Genomic DNA, 20,108 nt, shown 5'->3' with positions numbered 1-20,108 from the left:
TCATTAAGGATGGAGTAACCTAATGTGTCTTGAGGTAAACCATTCAGAGTGGCATGAGGAAGTCATCCTAAGTTACGACAGGTGAGAGAGGTCAGCTTCCAGAGCGGTGGTGTAGGGTAAGAAGCACAGAGCATGGCAGTCTGCATGCACGGGCGAGCGGACATCGGCTCTCCTCCTGTGGCCGGTGACTTCACAGAGGTTTCAGAGTTTGGCTTTTCTGAGTTCAGTATGGAGGAACTGGTGAAACATCAATTATGCTACCTTTCAAGGATTTATATTGCTTGGATTTCTGTCTAAATTTTCATATTCTTTTCACTTATTTTTATCCTATTACATGCTTTGTACTCTTAATAAATCCTTGGGGCACCTGGGTGGCTCATTTGGTTAAGTGTCTGACTTTGGCTCAAGTCATAACCTTGTAGTCTGTGAGTTCAAGCCCCATGTTGGGCTCTTTGCTGACAGCTCAGAACCTGGAGCCTGCTTCGGATTCTGTGTCCCCCACCCCCGACACCCCTCCCCCACTCATGCTCTGTCTTGCTCTGTCACTCAAAAATAAATAAATGTTAAAAAAAGTTAAAAAAAATCCTGTAGCTCTTCTGTTTCTTTCTCATTTCAGACCTTTTTTTTTTTAAATAGTTTTTCTATTTATCTTTTTATTATTATTTTTAGCTTATGGTGTCATATTTAGAGGAAGTGGTGTATGTATGATTTCAATCATTTAGGATTTGTTGAGACTTCTTTCTTGACTCAGTAGGTGTGTATATTCAGGGAAAAAAAGGTGAATTCTGCCTTTGTTGTGTAATGTGGGTGTTTTTCTGCCCATTAGGTCAAGCTTGTTAATCTGATAGGGATATAAATCTTCTATATCTGTGCTGATTGGTTTTTCTCTATTTTATCAGCTACTGAGATATGTTTTTAAATACTGTTTTTGGTAGGATTGCAATTTTGTTGCATTTTGCTTTTATATAATTTGATAAAAATTTAGATTATATTTACCTTGGGTTATTGACATTTTTAAAATGTCTTTATTTTAGCTTGAGACACAGAGATAGTGAGTGAGTAGGGGAGGGTCAGAGAGAGAGGGAGACATGGAATCTGAAGCAGGCTCGAGGCTCCGAGCTGTCAGCACAGAGCCTGACGTGGGGCTCGAACCCACAAACTGAGATCATGACCTGAGCCGAAGTCGGATGCTCAACCGACTGAGCCCCCCAGGCGCCCCTATTGATATTTTTATCATTATGTTGTTTCCATACAAAATCAGCAGTAATGCTTTTTGTCCAAAGCCTATGCTGTCTGATATTAATTTGGTCATACCATCCTTTGTTGGGTTAGATATGACTGATATTTCTTTTTCCATTCTGTTAGTTTTAGCCTTTCTAGTTGAATAAATTTATTTCTAAATTTTAAAAAATGTTTTTATTTATTTTTGAAAGAGTGAGACATAGCACAAGTTGGGGAGGGACAGAGAGAGGGAAACACAGAATTTGAAGCAGGCTCCAGGCTCTGAACTGTCACCACAGAGCCTGATGCAGAGCTCAAACTCACAAACTGTGAGATCTTGACCTGAGCCAAAGTCAGCACTCAACTGAGCCACCCATGTTCCTCAAATGAATTTATTTTTGATGTGTCTCTTCATACTATGTTTAACAAAATTTCTGCTTTATAGTTTTTCTTTAGTATTTAGTTCATTTATGTTTATTGTAGTTGTTGGTATAGTTGTATTTATAGCTGGCATCTTATTTTGTGCTCATGCTTATTCTGTTTTGTGTTTATTTTTTCTTCATGTCCATTTGATTGCCTTTTTTAATGATTATTTTTATTTTACTGGCTATTTTGTAGCTCTTGTTGAAATACGTTTAAAAATTTATTTTTAATTTATTATGATTATTTTAAATGTTTTATTTATTTTTGAGAGAGAGAGAGAGAGAGAGAGAGAGAGACAGTGCTAGCAGGAGAGGGTCAGAGAAAGAGGGAGACACAGAATTCGAAGATAGACTCCAGGCTCTGAGCTAGCTGTCAGCACAGATCCTGATGCGGGGCTTGAACCCATGAACCGTGAGATCATGCCCTGAGCCTAAGTTGGTCGCTTAACTGACCGAGCCACCCAGGCACCCTGAAATACATTTTTTTCTGTGAATATAATTGTGGGCTGACAGTATTTTTAAAATTAGAGATATTGTTTTAGTGTCTTCTGACGGCGCTTGTTGCTTTTAAGAAATTAGCTGTTAGACCAACTGCGGCTCTTTTGAAGGAGATACTCTGTAAATCAAGTGAGAGCCTACTTATGCTTTTAGCCTTTGGGCTTTTGTCCTGCAGTCTCCTCTCCCTAACACACACCTTTGGCCTCAGATCAGTGGGGAGTCAGGGAAATGGGAGAGTTCTTTGTTGTTAATCCCTGTTACATTTGGTTGTAGCCACAGAGAGCTCTAGCTTGACTTGGTGCTGGGTGTTCATCTGACTTCCACCTTGCATGGGTCCTCGCCTTCCCTCTCATTCCTTTTGTTCACCTCGTCAGACAGATGTAAACATCAGCCAAGTGCTCTGGGTGCCTCAGGGTCTCTCTCGGGGTTCCTGCCTGTACAGTCACTGGCCTAACAATTTGGTCCTAGTTCACTGATGCTTTTAAGAAGGTTTGTTTCTTTTCTTATTTTAAATTTAGCATTTGGACTGTGTTTAGAGGGATAGAGTTGCTCAGATATCTAGCTCGCTATATTGTAAGAAATAGAAATCCTATTTTCTTGATTTAATGAGTTACAGTAAACCAGGGAGAATGAACTCCAAATGCCTTGGAGTCTTTAGAAGAAAGATCATAGTTTTACTAAGTCAACAAACGTGAAAATAATGTATTTTTTTGAGGAGGGGAGGGGCAGAGGGGCAGGGAGAGAGAGAATCTTAAGCAGGCTCCATGCCCAGCGCAGAGCCTAATGTGGAACTCGATCTCATAACTGAGATCATGACCTGAGCTGATATCAGGAGTCAAGTGCTTTAACAGATGGAGACACTCAGCACCCCTAATGTCAATATTTTAGATGTTAATTTTAGTGCTCCTTTTTGAAAAAGTAGGCACGTAGACTAAAATAACATTGGCAGCAAAAGTTTTTAAGACCGTCCCCAATAGATTGTTAGATCTGCTTAACATTATGAAAGATCCGTGCAACTCTTCATTAGTAGGCCTGATTGTTAGAGGCTTATTTTCGTAGTATCATTCCCTAACCATCAGAACTTTTATCCTCATAATATGATGAGATGGGTCTTTGATTTAAGTGATGGCTATTAGTTCAGTCCAGTTATCCCTTCTGAAGAGTTAACTAAGCAGAAAACAACACCAATCTTACTGCTTGTATTGCATCCCACGGGATTTCAGAGGGACTAGGATGGCTCGTGTCCGGTAGTAGTGAGCTGGATTGGCCGGACAGCCTCGCTGAGTTTGTAGAGCGCTGGGGGGCACATGGCTCCCTTCCAGCCCGAGTGCCGACATAGTGCCGGTTTCCAGTCCCAGCAGGGAGTCCTCTAGGAACTGACGCTGGCAAGGGAAAGCACATGGTAAGGTATTTGAGAAAGTCCTTTCCTTCCACCTCCCAGATAGCACCTTGCCCCACCTTTACATGCAGGGCAAAGGTTTCGGAACCTAATGCGAAGACACAGCAAAGGCATAAAGGACAGAAATATCACACATGTATGTATTGAGAGCTAGGGAGAGTGGAGGACATAGTTTAATGCCTGTGGGCATGAAGGCTTCCTTGGATGGCATTCCCACGCCGGGGAATCTGCACCACTCAGGCACAGATGCCCTCTCCAAGTGGGGTACCTATCCAGGTGAGACTTGAAATGGGGACTATGAGAAAACATCTGTGTGGATGGGCCCGGGCTCAAGGGAGAAGGGGCAGGAGATGAGCTGAGCAGTTAGGCATGCTCGATTTATTCTCTTCAAATTTATCAACTAGGTGAAGCATTTTATTTTCTCTTGGGTATAGTAACTAAAGGAACGGAGAGAGGATGAAAAGGTTATATTAATTTATTCTAGCCACATGGAAGGAAACATCAGGAATGGGGAGGAAGCATTGAAGAAGTTCAGGTAACTTTAAAACGGCTTTTCTAGCAACCTTACAATTCCTACTTTGTGATATTAATAATTGGAAGAAAAGCTAACATATTAAAATATATTACTTAAAAATATACTATCTTTTATGACCTAGGTTAAATGTCCATGTACGTTATGGAATTTCCAAACTGCCGTGTCCATTGCTATTTGTATAGATGAAGAAGTTAAAGCACAGAGATGAAAATGCCCAAGGATATATAGCTAGTAGAATGTAAAACAAGGGTTTGAACCTAGGTATCTTCCCTTTTTTATTTTTTTTACATTTTTATGAAAAATATATAATTTTTTGATTGAAAAAGTGTATATGTTCTGGAACAATTAAAGCAATGTCTAAAGTAGAATTACTGTACCCCACAACTCACACCTGTTACACTCCCCATTAACAGGTATTGTGTCTCTATGCCCTTTTTTACTTAGATATTTACATATGCATTGTTTCTTGTTAAACAAACATGGGATTATATTTATATACAATTTTTAATGTAGATTTTCAATATTTCAGTTGACATAACTTATATAAAATACTCAAGGTATTCAGGGTGTGTGTCTAAGACATGATGAGGCAATAATGGTGTCATTTTGAGCAGAAATTTACAGTTTTTATGAGGACGAATTTAACAATTTTTTTCTTTTATGCCTAGTGCCTTTTTACTAACAAAACTTTGCTTACTTCAGAATAGTTAAGATACTCTTTATGATCTTGAAAAGAAGCTTTTTTGTTTTAGCTTTCACCTTTAAGTCTGTGACTAATCTCAAATTAACTCAGGAATATAGAGTTTCATGGGATGCTTTATGGCTCAGTGTAGCCTCTAACCTGGTAATGTTCTGTGTGACCTTGAAACGAACATTGCATTTTACTTTGGTTGAGTATTCTGTTGGTGTCAAAGTTGGTTGATAGTGTTATCTTTCTTTATTCTTACTGACTTTCTGGCTACTTGTTCTGTCATGGATTGAGCAAAGTGTATTGAATTTCCCAGCTAAAATTGTGGATTTTTCTCAGTTTTATCAGTTTTTGCTTCAGGTATTTTGAAGTTCCATCAGTAAGGGGCATAAATAATTAGGATTGTTATATTCTCTTGTTGAATGACTTTTTTTATCTCTGTGAAATGACCTTTTTCCCTTGGAGATACTCTTTGCTCTGGAATCTTCTTTCTTTTGGGATCTACTTTTCTGAGTAGTATGGCCACTCTAGCTTTCTTTTGATTCTTGTTAGCATGATATAGATCTTCCATTCTTTTACTTTTAACCTGTGAATTTATATATAAGGGCGTTTCTTGCAGACAGCCTTTATGTGAGTCTTGCTTTTAAAAAATCTCATTTGAGAATCTCTACCTTTTAATTAGCATGTTTAGACTTTTATATTTAGTGTAATTGTTGACATAATTAGATTTAAATCTGCTATGTAGTATTTTGTGTTTTGTTTGTCCAGCTGTTGTTTTGTTTCCTTTTCTTTTGGATTGACTTTTGAATGATTCCATTTTATCTCCTTTATTGTGAGTTTTTTTATAGTGTACATCTTTAACTTATCACGGTTGACCTTCAAGGAAGGATATGTAGGTTTATATGTAATGTATAACAACTTTCTATAAGAACCTTACACCAGAACTTACTATATATAATGATATGCTGTATATAATGACATACTTACTATATATAATTTATATACACTATGTAAGAACCCTACATAAGTCCATTACACCAGAATACATTTAATACTCCATTTCTGTCCTTTCTATTATCATATATTTTACTTCTACATTGCTTTTTGTTGTTGCTTCAGTTTTATTGCGATATGATTGACAAAATTGTAAGATACTTGAAGTATATGGAGTGATAATTTGATATACATATACACTGTGAAAGGATTTCCCTATTTGAATTAATTAAAATATCAGTCACCTTATGTATTTACCTCTTACCTTTTTTTTTTGGATGGGAACATTTATATTCTACTCTTTAAGTAAATTTCAGTTGTACAATAAATGTTATCAACTGTAGTCACAGTGTTTTACATTAGATCCTCAAATCGTATTCATTTTATAGCTGAAGGTTTATACCCTTCATAAATCTATTTTTCTCCACCTTTATCTTTGTTTTTGAAAGATGTTATTGTTGGATATACATTTGTGGGTTGACAGTTATCTTTTTCTTTTTTGTTTTGATTCTTTAAAGATATTGCTCCACTCTGTTCTGGTTTGCACTGTTTCTGATGAAGAGTTTCCTGTCATCCTTATCTTCCTTCCTCTCTGCATAACGTGTCTTTTTAGTCTAGCTGCGGTGAAGTGTTTCTCTTTAGTACTGCTTTTTGCAGTTTATGATGTGCCTTGGTGTGATGTTTGTTGTTGTTGTTGTTCCTTCCTACTTGAGGCTCATTAAATTTCTTGAATTGACAGTTACCAGTTTTTAAGAATTTAAAATTTTTCAGCCAGTGTTTCTACCTTCCCCTGTTCCTCTCACGTTTGGGATTTTCATTGCACATACATTAGGTTGTTTGAAGTTGTCCTGTATAGTTCACTGATGCTTTGATGCTTTGTTCCATTTTTTCCTCCTTTTCATTCTGTGGTTCTTTTGGATAGTTTTGATTGCTAATTTCCATGTCTTCAAGTTCATTAATCATTGGATCTGCAGAGTCTAATCTGTTAAGCTAACTCAGTGTATTTTTTATTTTATGACTAATTTCTAGCCTTTTGGGTCGTTTTTGTATCTTCTATTTCACTTTCTTAAAAGTTTTTTTGAGAGAGCCTGTGCATGCACGGGGGAAGGGGTAGAGAGAGCGGAAGAGAGAGGGTCCCAAGCACTGTCAGTGTGAAGCCTGAGGTGGGGCTCGATCCCACAACCCTGGGATCATGACCTGACCCCAAATTGAGAATTGGACGCTTAACCACCTGAGCCACCCATCACCTTTATTGCACATTTTATCATGCTTATGCTTTCTTCTTCTTCCTTGAGTGTATAGTACTAGCCATTTCAGTACACTTTTCTTCTAGTCATCTGTGCCATTTTATTGATTGAGTTTTCTTCCTAGGAATCCTGCTTTTCTGCTTTTTTGCATGTGTGGCCATATTTAGTGGATGCCAGATATTGTGCTTTTTATATTGTTAGGCGGGGGAGCGCTTGCATCCTTTTTTAAAAACTTTCTTTTAAAAAGTATTTTTCTGCTTTTTCTTGAACTCATTTAATTTATGTGAAAACAGTTTGATCCTTTTTGAGGCTAGCTTTTAAGCATTGTCAGGACAGTCTGAAATAGCCTTTAGTCTAGTATCACACTGTTGAGACCATAACTTTCTTGGGACATTGCCTTGTATTTTAAATGGTCTTTGGCTGATTGCTACACTAGTTATTCCCAGCCCTGAGTGATTCCTGAGGGTTGTTCTGCTTAACTTTTTAGATTTTAAAATTATCTTCCATTTTTATAATATGCTCATATTGTGTATTTTTCAGATTATCTCAGGCTTTGAACAATTTCTTTTAAGTTTTAAATTAAATTCCAGTTAGTTAACATACCCTGTAATATTAGTTTCAGGTGTAGAATTTAGTGATTCCTCACTTACATGCAGCACCTAGTGCTCATCACAAGTGTCCTCCTCAGTCCCCGTCATTTGTGTCACCCCTCTCCCCGACCACCTCCCCTCTGGTAACCCTCAGTTTGTTCCCTATAATTGAAAGTCTGTCTCATGGTTCAGCCCCTTGCCCCTACCCCCGCCATGTTCATCTGTTTTGTTTCTTAAATTCCACATAGGAGTGAAATCATACAGTATTTGTCTTTCTCTGACGGACTTATTTAGCTTAGCATTATACTCTCTAGCTTCATCCACATGATTGCACATGATGAGATTTCATTCTTTTTGATGGGTGAGTAATTCTGCAGTGTGTGTGTGTGTGTGTGTGTGTGTGTGTGTGTGTGTGCATCCCACATCTTCTTTATCCATTCACCAGTCAGTGGGCATTTGCACTCTTTCCATAAATTGACTACTGTTGATAATGCTGTTATAAATATGGGGATACATGTATTCCTTTGAATCACTACTTTTGTATCCTGGAGGTAAGTACCTAGCAGTGCGCTTGCTGGATCATAAGTAGTTCTGTTTTTAACTTTCTGTAGAACCCTCATACAGTTTTCCAGAGTCTGTCTTTTTATTAAAATATATTAAAATTATGTTATGCTAGGTTTTAGTGATGAAATGATGAAATTGGTGTAATGATTATGTTGTAAGAATTGCATCATAGCCTAAAAGAAGGATCACACCTACCAAAATACGTAAAACACGCGGGGGCAGATGAAACCCTCTTGATGTCAGGCCTTTATCTGCAGTGGTTATGTAGAAATTACATGGATGTGTATATCTCTTACTAAGCAACTCCCTTTTATTCTCCTCTCTCTGTTCTCTAGGAAGAACGTGTTGTGAATCACCTGGCAGCAAAGACCATTGAAAATGTCTGCACCACCTTTTCTGCTCAGGCGCAGGGCTTTATTACAGGAGAAATCGGACCTGTGTTGTGGTACCTATTCAGACATTCTACTCTTGATTCTCTCAGGATAACAGCAATATCGGTAAGATGGAGCATCTTGGAGGGCTATATCTGGGTATATTTAAACACCAAGTTTGAAGAATTGTGCCAGGAACAGAGAAAATCTCACTGGATAAGTGGGACTCAGAAATATCAGAGTAATATATTCAGTGAGAACAATCATTTTCTCCTAAGGCAAATTTTCAAAGTCGAGGCTGGAGAACCTTGGGACTGTTGGGAAACTCTGTAGGACCTTGTGAGACCATGACATGGGTTTAAGAATCATTCGAAGGTGCTGGTGGGTAGGGTACAGCATTTGTTTTGGTTTATATTTAGTGGTCCCCGACTTTTCCTGTTAGGTCCCTCTTTTAGATTTTTCCGCTAAATGCATTTATCATGAATTAGTTATAAAGTGAATTCCTGTTCATGTTCAGGCGTCTGGTTTTGCAGCTTTTATATTTTGATTGGTTGTCTGCTTCTTTGCTCACATGGTTGTCGTGACTCGGTGTAAAAGATAATTATGTGTGACGACGCACTAACATAGTTGTATCAATTTAATAGTCTGTTGAACAAATACAGCCCTCGCTCATTTGATTGATGGAAATACTCTTTTTGATCAGCGGTCTCCTCTTCCTGTTTCCTGCTCTTTCTTGCACTTCTCCCTTTTGGCCCTTGTTCACTGCCCTTCAGCCTCCAACCCCATTTCCCTCCTGCGTCCTCAGGACGCGGCTGTCCCTCATACTTGGCCCAGACAGTCGGCCTCGGGGGAAGTTCTCCCAGTGTGTCCGCGTGTCTGCCTACACCCGCCCGGGCGCCGCCGATGCCCCTGCTCCTGCGGAGACGGCCCTCTCCTCGTTCCCCCCGTGGGAATTGCACTCAAATGGTCACTTTTTCTTCTTTCCTAAATCCTTTTATTTTTATTTTTAATTTTTTAAAAATGTTTATTCATTTTTGAGAGAGAGACAGAGAGACACACCGAGACACCGAATCCAAAGCAGGCTCCACGTCCAAACTATCAGCACAGAGCCCAATGCGGGACTCAAACTCATGAACCGTGTGTGAGATAATGACCTGAGCCGAAGTTGGATGCTTTACCAACTGAGCTACCCGGGCACCCCTCTTCCCTAAATCTTTAACCCTCTTCTCTACTAGATCCTTCTAATCAGCATTCATGTATTCTTTACCCCATTAAAAAAAAAAAAGGTGCGTGCGCGTACACACACACACACACACACACACACACACACACACACACCAAAGTGTCTCTGGGCTGCATATCTCCCTTCATGGCCCATACCTCTTTTAAGAGTAATTGCTATAGGGACGCCTACGTAACTCAGTCGGTTAAGTGTCCAACTTTGGCTCAAGTCATGATCTCACTGGTCCATGAGTTCGAGCCCCACACTGGGCTCTGTGCTGACCACTCAGCGTCTGGAGCCTGCTTCAGATTCTGTGTCTCCCTCTCTTTCTGCCCCTCCCTCACACTCTGTCTCTTTCTTTTTCAAAAATTAACATTAAAAAATAAAATAAGAGTTCTTGTGACAAACCGTTACTCCTTTCTAGTCCATTTCCTCTTTGACCCAATATGGCTTTGGTCCTAAAATGCTACTGAGGCTAATCTTGCTAAGATCGCCACTGACTTTCATGTTGCTCAGTCCTGAGGGTATTTAAGGACATTTTCCAGTTCTTATCTTAAATTGACCTCTTCAGTTTTGGAGAGTAAGGGCTAACACTTCTGCTTACTGAATATCATTAAGCAAAGGGTGTGTAGCATGTCTCTCTCTCTCTCTCTCTCTCTCTCTCTCTCTCTCTCTCTCTCTCACACACACACACACACACACACACACACACACACGCGTGCGTGCTTCTGGAGCCGTATGATTTCAAAATGACAGAAAAGAAACCTAATTATGGTATTAGTATTTACAGAAAGACTGTCAGAAAAGTCTATCAGTGAACTTCCTTGAGGCTACTAGGAATCTTAGAACATCCATTTTAATCCTGGGCCTTAAAAGAAAATGTCTTCTTTTAATTGGGTTTATATTCTTTTCTTCTTCTTCTTATTTTTTAACATTTATTTATTTTTGAGAGAGAGCATGAGCAGAGGAGGGACAGAGAGAGAGAGAGAGGGAGACACAGAATCTGAAGCAGGCTCTAGGCCCTGAGCTGTCAGCACAGAGCCTGATGAAGGGCTTGAACTCAGGAACCACAAGATTGTGATCTGAGTTGAAATCCAGAGCTGGACACTTAACTGACTGAGCCACCCAGGTGCCCCTATTGGGTTTCTGTCATTTCCTTTAAAAAATTTTTTTTATGTTTTTTATTTATTTTTGAGAGACAGAGAAAGACAGCGTGAGCAGGGGAGGGTCAGAGAGAGAGGGAGACACAGAATCGGAAGCAGGCTCCAGGCTCTGAGCTGTCAGCATAGAGCTCGATGTGGAGCTCGAACCCATGAACTGTGAGATCATGACCTGAGCCAAAGCCTGATGCTTAACTGACTGAGCCGCCCAGGTGCCCCGCGTTTCTGTCATTTTCATCTTTATACTCAAGCATGGTATCTTTTCTTGGCGAAGAATTTTCCAGTTACCACCAAAGTTGTGTACCTTCTAGCCCTTTCTTTACCTGAGCATTAAATTTCACACTTTCATTTTTGGGTTTATATATATGGCTTTTAATTTAAGAAAATGTTTACTTTTTGAGAGAGAGTGCACAAGTGGGAGAAGGGCAGAGAGAGGGAGAGAGAATCCCAAGCAGGATCAGTGCTGTTAGTGCAGAGCCCCATGTGGGGCTCAATCCCACAAACCGTGAGATCATGACCTGAGCCGAAAGCCAGAGTTGGGTGCTTAACCAACTGAGCCAGCCCGGTGCCCCTCTTCTTTTTTGTTCTAGCTCTGAAATTTTGCAGGTTGTTCCCCAACATTCTCACTTACCGTTGAGCCAGGCTCCTATTCTGTATCTTGTTTCGTATTGTTTTCCTATCTCTTTAACCACCTCCAGTATGAAACAGTTCCTCAGTCTGTTTTTGTACTTCATGTTTTTTTTTTTTAATTTTTAAATTTTTTTATTTTTGAGAGACAGAGAGAGACAGCACGAGCAGGGGAGGGACAGAGAGAGAGAGGGAGACACAGAATCTGAAGCAGGTTCCAGGCTCTGAGCTGTCAGCACAGAGCCTGAGCGGGACTCAAACCCACGAACCAGGAGATCATGACCTGAGCCGAAGCCGGACACTCAACCGACCAAGCCACCCAGGTGCCCCTGTACTTCATGTTTTTGACAGTTTTAAAGACTACAGGGCTTCTGTTTTGTAGGGGAGGCTCCGCCTGTGTGTGTGTGGCGCTTCCTCCTGAAACCTCGTGAGCACCGCGGAGGCCCGCCTGTAACGGGCTGTGAGGGCTGCCGTAGGACGACCCTCTGTCTGGATTCCTCCTTCTCTGTCGGAGGTTGGCACGCGTGTTCTGTAAAAGGGCCAGATGATAAATATCTTGGGCTTTGCAGGCCACGTATAGTCTCTGTTACACATTCTTTTCGTTTTGTTTTCTACAACCTTTTAAAAATGTAAAAACCATTCTTAGTGTAGAAAAACAGTGCTGGTACTGGCTGGTGCTCTATTTAAGAAGCGCCTTCTCTCCTCCTGCGTGCATTTGTGTATTTCTACCATTATTGTGATGAATAACTATTCAGTGGCTCTTAATGTGATACTACTGCTCCTATTATTATTTGTATTATTATTTGTTTGGATGCTGAGTCCTCCTGGATCTGGCCAGTGTGATCCCTTCAGGCTGGCCTCTGTGTTCCATGGACCTCTTTCTGTCACTGTGTTTGAGCACGTCATTATTTTCTGACACCACACGGTGTTCTGGGTTAATTTGGACTTGCTCTCTGCCAGCTCTGGAATCTGTCATTTCTTCAGGGAACCTTTGGTGTTTAGAAGACAGGATCAGAGTGCTCTTCGTGCTTCTCTCTATTGGGTGTCTTTGTTTCTAGGTCTTAATATTCAGAGTTAGAAAAAAATCTATCCATACATACACACATATTTATAAATGCGCGCGCGCACGTGTGTGTGTGTGTGTGTGTGTGTGTGTGATTGTACATGTTTGGAACAAAACTTATACATTCGTGTCGACACTTCGTAAGATTCTTTCTGGCCTTCTCCCTTTCTGTCTGTGTAACCCCCAGAGACAGACCTGGTCTCTGTGGTTCTTCGTATCTGCACTGATTTGTTCCATCAGCGAAGTCCGTGCTCTGTCCCGTCTGGCCACCTCCGTCCACTGTGCCATCCTCTGTCTTCCTTGCCACTGCCACTTGTGCATGGTTGCTCCTATCCCCTCGCTGCCCCCTCGCTTCAGGCTCTGACCTACTGAACCTCAGGAGGGGACGGGGAGAGGTGGTGGTTAGGGGGAATGAAGGGTTGGGTGTCATTTTTCGTGCCCTCCCCGCCCTTAACTCCTACCTCACTGCCCTCGTGCAGCTGCTTACCCTGTGTCGAGACGCTCGTCCCGAAGTGTCCGTCTGGCCCCATCTCCCTCTCCCCGCTGTCTTGCCCCTGGACGTGTGCGGCAGCCACCTGCCTGGTCCTGCCACGGTCGGCCTGCCCCACCGACACCCCTGTCCGCACAGAGTGTGCTTCGTGCAGTCACGGCCCCCCTCCCCGCGGCTGACACTTCTCAACACTCGCACTGTGTTCCCTGAAGGGTCGACACCAGTAGAAGTTTTGATTGGTGAGTGCTTTCACTTTCGGGGCTGTGTTTGTTGTTGAAGCTGGGGACACATTTTGCTACGTAAATTAGATACCTTCGCTTATTGGATTGGAGTTCCTTAGTGACTATGGTCTCCTCTAAAGCCACGCCTGTATCTTGTTCGTGTCTCTGTTTGAGGCCAGGTCTTTGGTGACACGTTAGGAGTGTTCCTGCAGGGGCTCAGCGGGGCCTTCGCTTCCACACCGTGAGCAGGTGTTTCATAGCATTAAACACGCCTCCGTGCTGCGGGGACCAGGCCAAGGAGGCCGGAAGGGCTCTGCTAACGATGAGTGTGTGTGGGCACAGCAGAAGATTGTCGTTGGGGAATCCTAAAGCACAGTTATGCTAATAACATCATCGCAAGATTGTTTCTGTCCTGTAAACAGATTTACATGGCGATTTATTAAAGACCGAGTTTATGGAAACTGAAAACTCGCGTTCTGGAGCCACGTCACACGGATTCCTAGCAAGGGGTGACCCTCGATTCCCCTCAGCATGCCTTACGGACCTGAGCTCCCTTCTCTCCTTTTCCAGATTTTCTCAGGAATATGCGCTGAAGGTTAATGTACTCACTTGGTGCCAGAGATGAGAATTGTTATCAGAACCTTTGAGATCTTAGACGGTTTGGCTCCTGTCTGTCTTTATTTGTCAAATCTCCCAAAGCTCGTTTTCTCACTCTCTCTGCTTCAACCAGTTTGTTCCGACATTTTCTGGGGTTTCCAAGCACCGCCTCAGGACTTTCTGCCTTGCTGTTCCCTGTGCCTGATGCTCTTTTCACATGGCTGAGTGAGTCTTCATCTTTCAAGTATCAGCTTAATTTTTTTAATGTATATTAATTTTTGAGGGAGAGAGCGTGCACATGCATGATTCAGAAGGGGCAGAGAGAGAGGGAGACACAGAATCCAGAGCAGGCCCCAGGCTCTGAGCTGTCAGCACAGAGCCCGAAGTGGGGCTTGAACTCCTGAATCGTGAGATGCTGACCTGAGCCGAAGTTGGAGGCTTAAGTGACTGAGCCACCCAGGCGCCCCGCACATCTCCTGGGTTCTTGAATCTCTTTGTATTTTTGCTCATAGCAGTGACTGTAGCTGTATTTATGTAATGTACGTAAGCACAATTTTCCCCCGTTGGTGTCACCCCTGGAAGGTAGGAGCCGTTTTCCTCTTGCTCTCTTCCTGAGCACACGAGATGGGTACTTGGTAGGTCCCTATTAGCCAGAGGAATGCATGAGCTCCGGCTAGAGAAGAGAGGTGCTCAGTGTTGGGGTCCCGATCTGTTACTTGTTTGCTTGTGACAGTCTGTGTCTGCGTGTCTGCTGCCTTCGTCACTGATTTTCTTACCCATTTCTCCTGGTCCTCTCTTGGTCCCATACTTTCCCCTGTACCAATGTGGTCCCCAGACCAACAGCATCAGTATCACCTGGATCTTGTTAGAAATACAGGTTTTTGGCCCCTGACACGGACCCGAATAGGACGGACTCTGGGAGAAAAGGCTCAGTAATCTACATGTTCACAAGCCTCCAGGCAATTCCACCCTTTGGAGCTCTTGGAAAATACCCGCTTCCTGTGGCGTGAAAGAAGGGGAATTTCTCCTTCCCACTCAGGAATGCCTCCTTGGCTTAGGGATGGGTTATTGGGTGGAGTAGACCTGCCTTAGGAAATGTATTGGATGGATAAAAATCACTAGAATTATTAGGGTTCCAGGGAATCTCTCTGTTAACCGAAGTGGGAACCAGAGAAGCCTGTAGACTTCGATCGAATAAGATGGCCGCCAGGAGACAGAGAGAACTGGGGTAGCATAATTACTGATGGCTGAGAGGAAGGGGGTGAAAAGTGAAGAATTTTACAGCATAGTGGTTTTCTCTGGGGTTGGTGGGAAGCTTTTCAAGCAACACAACTTCCTGCACTTTATTTCTTTATTTTAATGTTTATTTTTGAGAGAGAGGGGGGAGGGGCAGAGAGAGAAAGACAGAGCCAGATACAGAATCTGAAGCAGGCTCCAGGCCTGAGCTGTCAGCACAGAGCCTGATGTGGGGTTTGAACTCACGAGCTGTGAGATCATGACCTGAGCCGAAGTCGGACGCTTAACCTACTGAGTGGCCCAAGCGCCCCATACTTCCCCCACTTTATACACTCCCTACCCCTATTCTGATATATCGTAAGATCTCTTAGGAATCAGATGAGAGTGTGTGTAGTTTAGGGAAGCTCCCAAGATTGTTTTGATAGGACATGAAGAAAACAAAAACAAGACAAACTAGAAATGGTTTTTAAAGTTTTTATTCCATGATGATTCTGTCCATGTTCGTAACCGATATGTGGTCTCCACTTTTGTCTTAGTCTATTTCTTAGAAATTGCTTTTTATGATATAGACTGTCAGGAATTCTGGAGGTAACACTGTATTTTTCTGAAGCACATTTTTGAAGTGGGTTTTGGGCTAGAAATGTTTTGTCCCCAGGTTTGAAATATGGTCTCAAGCACTATTTTAATAAGTAAATAGTTCAAAACCAGATCACTGAGGATCAGACTTGAGATTTGATTTTTTTGATTCAGAAAATACAAGCACTAATGTGCTATTGAGCCTCCATGAAGCGCTCAGCCGTGTTTGATATCCAGAAGTGGAGGGTTAAAGGTTATTGTCTGCATGAGCTTTTTAAAATGGAAAGTCTGTTAGACTTCCGAGCAGCATTCAGAAGATGAGACATTCCAGTCGCCCTCTTGGTGGTTTGAATACATTTAGAAGTAGTCTGGACAAATCTTTTATCAAGAAATGTCCTCATTAGGATCAGGTAGGGATTTTGTCAGTTTTGCTGTGACAGCTGCTCTAACAATTTTTAAAATGCCAGTGACCGTCTTTTGGTTCTTGAAGTCTCTGTTTGGAGAACCCTTAATTTTGCTCAAAAGTTCTGATTGTCGCATGACCTTCAGGGTCTCCGTTTCAAATGCTCTTTTGGGGAACCTGGCTGGCTCAGTTGGTGACCTGTCCAACTCTTGATTTTGGCTTTGGTCATGATCTCACAGTTTATGAGACTGGGCCCCATGTCAGTCTCTATGCTGGCAATATGGAGCCTGCTCAGGTTCTCGTTCTCTCTCTAAAGAAATAAATAAGCTTAAAAAAATTTTTTTAAAGTCTTGGATTAAACAATAAAATAATTCTGTTTTGATTTTATACAGCAGTCTCCTTAGATACATTATAAATGAGTTATTTTTCAAGTTTGTTTATTTTGAGACAGAGTAAGCGCATGCATGCACCTGCACAAGCAGGGGAGGGGCAGAGAGAGATGGGGAGAGAGAGACTCCCAAGCAGGCTCTGCGCTATGAGTGTGTAGCCAGACACGGGGCTGGATCCCATGAGCCACCGTGAGCTCATGACCTGAGCTGAAATCAGTAAGCGGCTGCTTAACCCACTGAGCCACCCAGGCGCTCCGAAATAAGTTGTAAAGACTTTAATGTTTTGGAATCAGATTTGTTTTTAGTGAATTCATTTTCCATAATCCTGTTTTCAGATATTAGTTGCGGCTTTCCTACTGAAAAATACACAATTTGAGCTTTAGACTTCAAGAACCATACTTTGTGGTTTCCAAATTATCATGTCTAACTTAGCCATCCGTAACTCCTGTGGAAGGAAGCGGAGAGACTGAAATACGATTTGAAAGGTGTCCACAGAAGAGATTGATTCCCCGCTCCCCCCAGGTATTTCATTCTGATATGGCTATCTGTCAATGAATGCAGATCCCTGGCATATGTTTGAAATAGAGTCAGTGATTACTGTTGTGTTTTCTAGCTTTACTGAGATGTCCTTGACTGTGTAAGTCTAAGATGTGCCATGTCATGGTTTGATGCACGGATATATTGTAAAGTGATCGCCACCACAGTGTTAGCTAACCCCCGCATCGCATCACATCACGTGGCTAGCTGTCTTAAGCCGGGGCCCGGGGACTGCTCGTCCGCTGTCCGCTTCCACCCCAGGCTGGAGCGGCATTGCGGGTTCTGTGGTGCGCCAGCTCGCCAGGTCCAGGCGCGCTCGTCCCCGGCCCGGCTTTGAGCTTTGAGCGGTCCTTCACCTGAGGGAGGGAGAGAAAAACGGGGCGGGAGAAGGGAGACGCAGAAAGTGAAGACAGCACACGGATTCCGATCAAGCCTCTAGCTTCTTTATTCTTCTTCTTCTCCTTCCTTTATTAAGAAAATCCTCTTATATAGATTTTTGGGGCAGAGAACTGACCCGGATTGGTTACCAGGTAAACAGAGTCAAATGCATATCAGAAGAAGCGCCCAGACTTGCTTTTGCAATGCTGCGGAGGGGAAGCTAGCACTGAATAATCCAAAATGCGGTTTTGATCTTTTGTGCACCTTGGCCACTCTATGTCTGGCCCAGCATGACCGACGCCAAAATCTTGGACCAGGAAATGGCAATCTCCAGCCTCCAGATGCAAATCTTGTTTACTGGTCCACTCCCCGGGAGAGTGATAATCCTTGCCTGAGGCAGCCAGAAAAACGTGGTGGCTTCTGACAGTTAGCATTTCTTCTTTTCATTCTCTTAACAACTCTCACACATATACAACTGTATTACGACCTGTAATCACCATGGTGTGCGTTAGATTCCCGGAATTACTCACCACGAAACTGGAGGTTTGTGCTTCTTGTTCAACATTTCCCATCTTCGGCATCCCCCGGCCCCCAGGTAGCTGCTGTTCCAGTCTCTGTTTCTATGAGCTCAGCTTTTTGTGAGTCCATATGTCAGGACTTAGATATCCTATAGTAGCTGCCATTTTTCCTCTGGTTTATCCCATTTAACATAAGGCCTTAAAGGTCTGTCCATTTCGTTGCAAATGGCAGAATTTCCTCTTTTCTCGTGGCTGCATAATACTTCATTGTGTATGTATGTTACGTATATACCAATCTTCTTCATCCACTCACCCAGGGATGGACACTTAGGTTGCGCCTGTGTCTTGGATATTGTCAGTAACGCTGCAGTGAGCATGGGGATACAGGCATTGCTTTGAGATCCTGTTTTCAGTGGTCAGTGATGATTGTCCCGTACAATCATTTGCTTCAGCAGAACAGCATATACTTAGTGCTTTGCAGATGCTCCGTTTTCAGTGCGTTTGTTGGTTCAGTAATTTCAGAAACAGTAGTAAATATACATTATTAATAATGTAGACTTTCCTTCAATGTTTATTCCCTATAACTACAAAATGCCTAATACAGTCATGGCATCAGAACATAATTTAGAAATTAGTATAAAATCATATGTGTTTGTTTGCAAACTTTGAGGAGCACACACATAAGAGGGTGAGGACCTCCCTGTCTTTTCTCCGCTTCTTCCCTCCCAGGCCCACCCCTAGGAGACGGCGTTTGGAGAGGGTCCCTCTACCTAGAGGTTTTCACTGTTATTAGTTGTACTGCCTTTCCATTTCTGGTTATAATGAGGTCACATTAGCATTTTCATGAGGATTAGAAGTAAGGTTAACGTTGAGTAAATATATTTATTTTAAACTGTTCATTTTGGTGGAAGATTGAGTTTATACTAACCAACACTTGTTTTCCTATTTTATCAGTAAAAGTAACTTTTAAAGGAAGTTCATTTTGGGAGGTAGAAAAAATACTTTTATTTTTCCCTGAGATATTCAAGAAGTTGAAAATATTTTTGAAGCTTTATCGTTTCCCTTCCTCTTTGCTTTTCTTTCGACATATTTCTCACCATTTATCTATTTGATCTTTTCATTATTGATCAAGGTATGTGTGCACCATTATCGATCTGTTTAAAATGTAAATCATGAAAGAGGTTACAGGACTTTAATTACAATGAATGTTTTTGTAAAACTGGTTCTGGCTTAAGTTTCTCTTTGGAGTCTCCCATCTATGCACAGAATGTGACCATCCTGTTTTGCTTAAACACTTTTGAGATCTTCCCATTGATTGTGTATGGCCCAAAATTCCAAAGTCCTGGTTTGATAGAGCAAGTCTAGCTCTAGCCTGCTCTTCTAGTGAATCCTCACATTTCCCCCTTTCCTACTGTTTGATTTTCCTTCTTCACCTGAAGTATGTTATCACAGCATCAACTTCTGCTTCTGAAAACATGCTCCGGATCCCTGTGGATCCGTGTGAACACATGTGCTCTTCTCTCCGGCTGGAAGTTGTTTGTAACTTAATATTTAAAAACCCCAGTCACACGCAGTTCACACGTGCTGTGGTACTGGCTCCAGGTGGACAATGCGGTGATTCAGCTGTTCTGTGTGTACTCAGTGCTCGTTAGGGTCAGTGTGTTCTTTAGTCCCCGGTCCCTCCCCCTGCCCCTCTGCCAGCCGACAGTGGATTCTCTGGAGTTAATCTGTTTCTTAGTTGTTGCTCTTTCCTTTTTTGTTTCCCTTTGCTGATTTGTTTTGTTTCTTAAATTCTACATATGAGTGACATCATAACGGTATTTGTCTTTCTCTGACTGGCTTATTTTGTTTAGGATTATACTCTCTAGCTCCATCCATGTCACTGCAAATGGCAAGATTTCATTCTTTTTTTTTTTTAATGAATATTCGTGTGTGTGTGTGTGTACCAAATCTTCTTTATCTATTCATCAGCCAGGACACTTGATCGGCCTCCATATCTTGCCTGTTTAAAATAATGCTGCAGTCAACTTAGGAGTGCACGTGTCCCCTTGAGTTAGTTTTCTTTGGTAAATATCCAATAGGGTGATTGCTGGATCATAAAGTAGTTCTATTTTTAGCTTTCTGAGGCTCCTCCATACAGTTTTCCAGTGGCTGCACCAATTT

General features: G+C 42.0%; 1 protein-coding gene across 1 annotated transcript in view; it reads left to right on the top strand.

Moving 5' to 3' along the window:
- Nucleotides 1-20,108, top strand: part of ULK4 (unc-51 like kinase 4) — a 492,439-nt gene that overhangs the window by 76,887 nt on the left and 395,444 nt on the right. Inside the window, exon 21 of the mRNA XM_029938787.1 lies at nucleotides 8,493-8,654. Within this exon, the coding sequence (XP_029794647.1) occupies nucleotides 8,493-8,654 (162 nt within the window). The remainder of the gene's footprint in view (nucleotides 1-8,492; nucleotides 8,655-20,108) is intronic.

Source organism: Suricata suricatta, chromosome 5 (genome assembly GCF_006229205.1).
Source record: "Suricata suricatta isolate VVHF042 chromosome 5, meerkat_22Aug2017_6uvM2_HiC, whole genome shotgun sequence".
NCBI classification, from domain to species: domain Eukaryota; kingdom Metazoa; phylum Chordata; class Mammalia; order Carnivora; family Herpestidae; genus Suricata; species Suricata suricatta.
The sequence above is the reverse complement of the archived record's forward strand: the minus strand, read 5'-3'. Positions and strand labels throughout refer to the sequence as shown.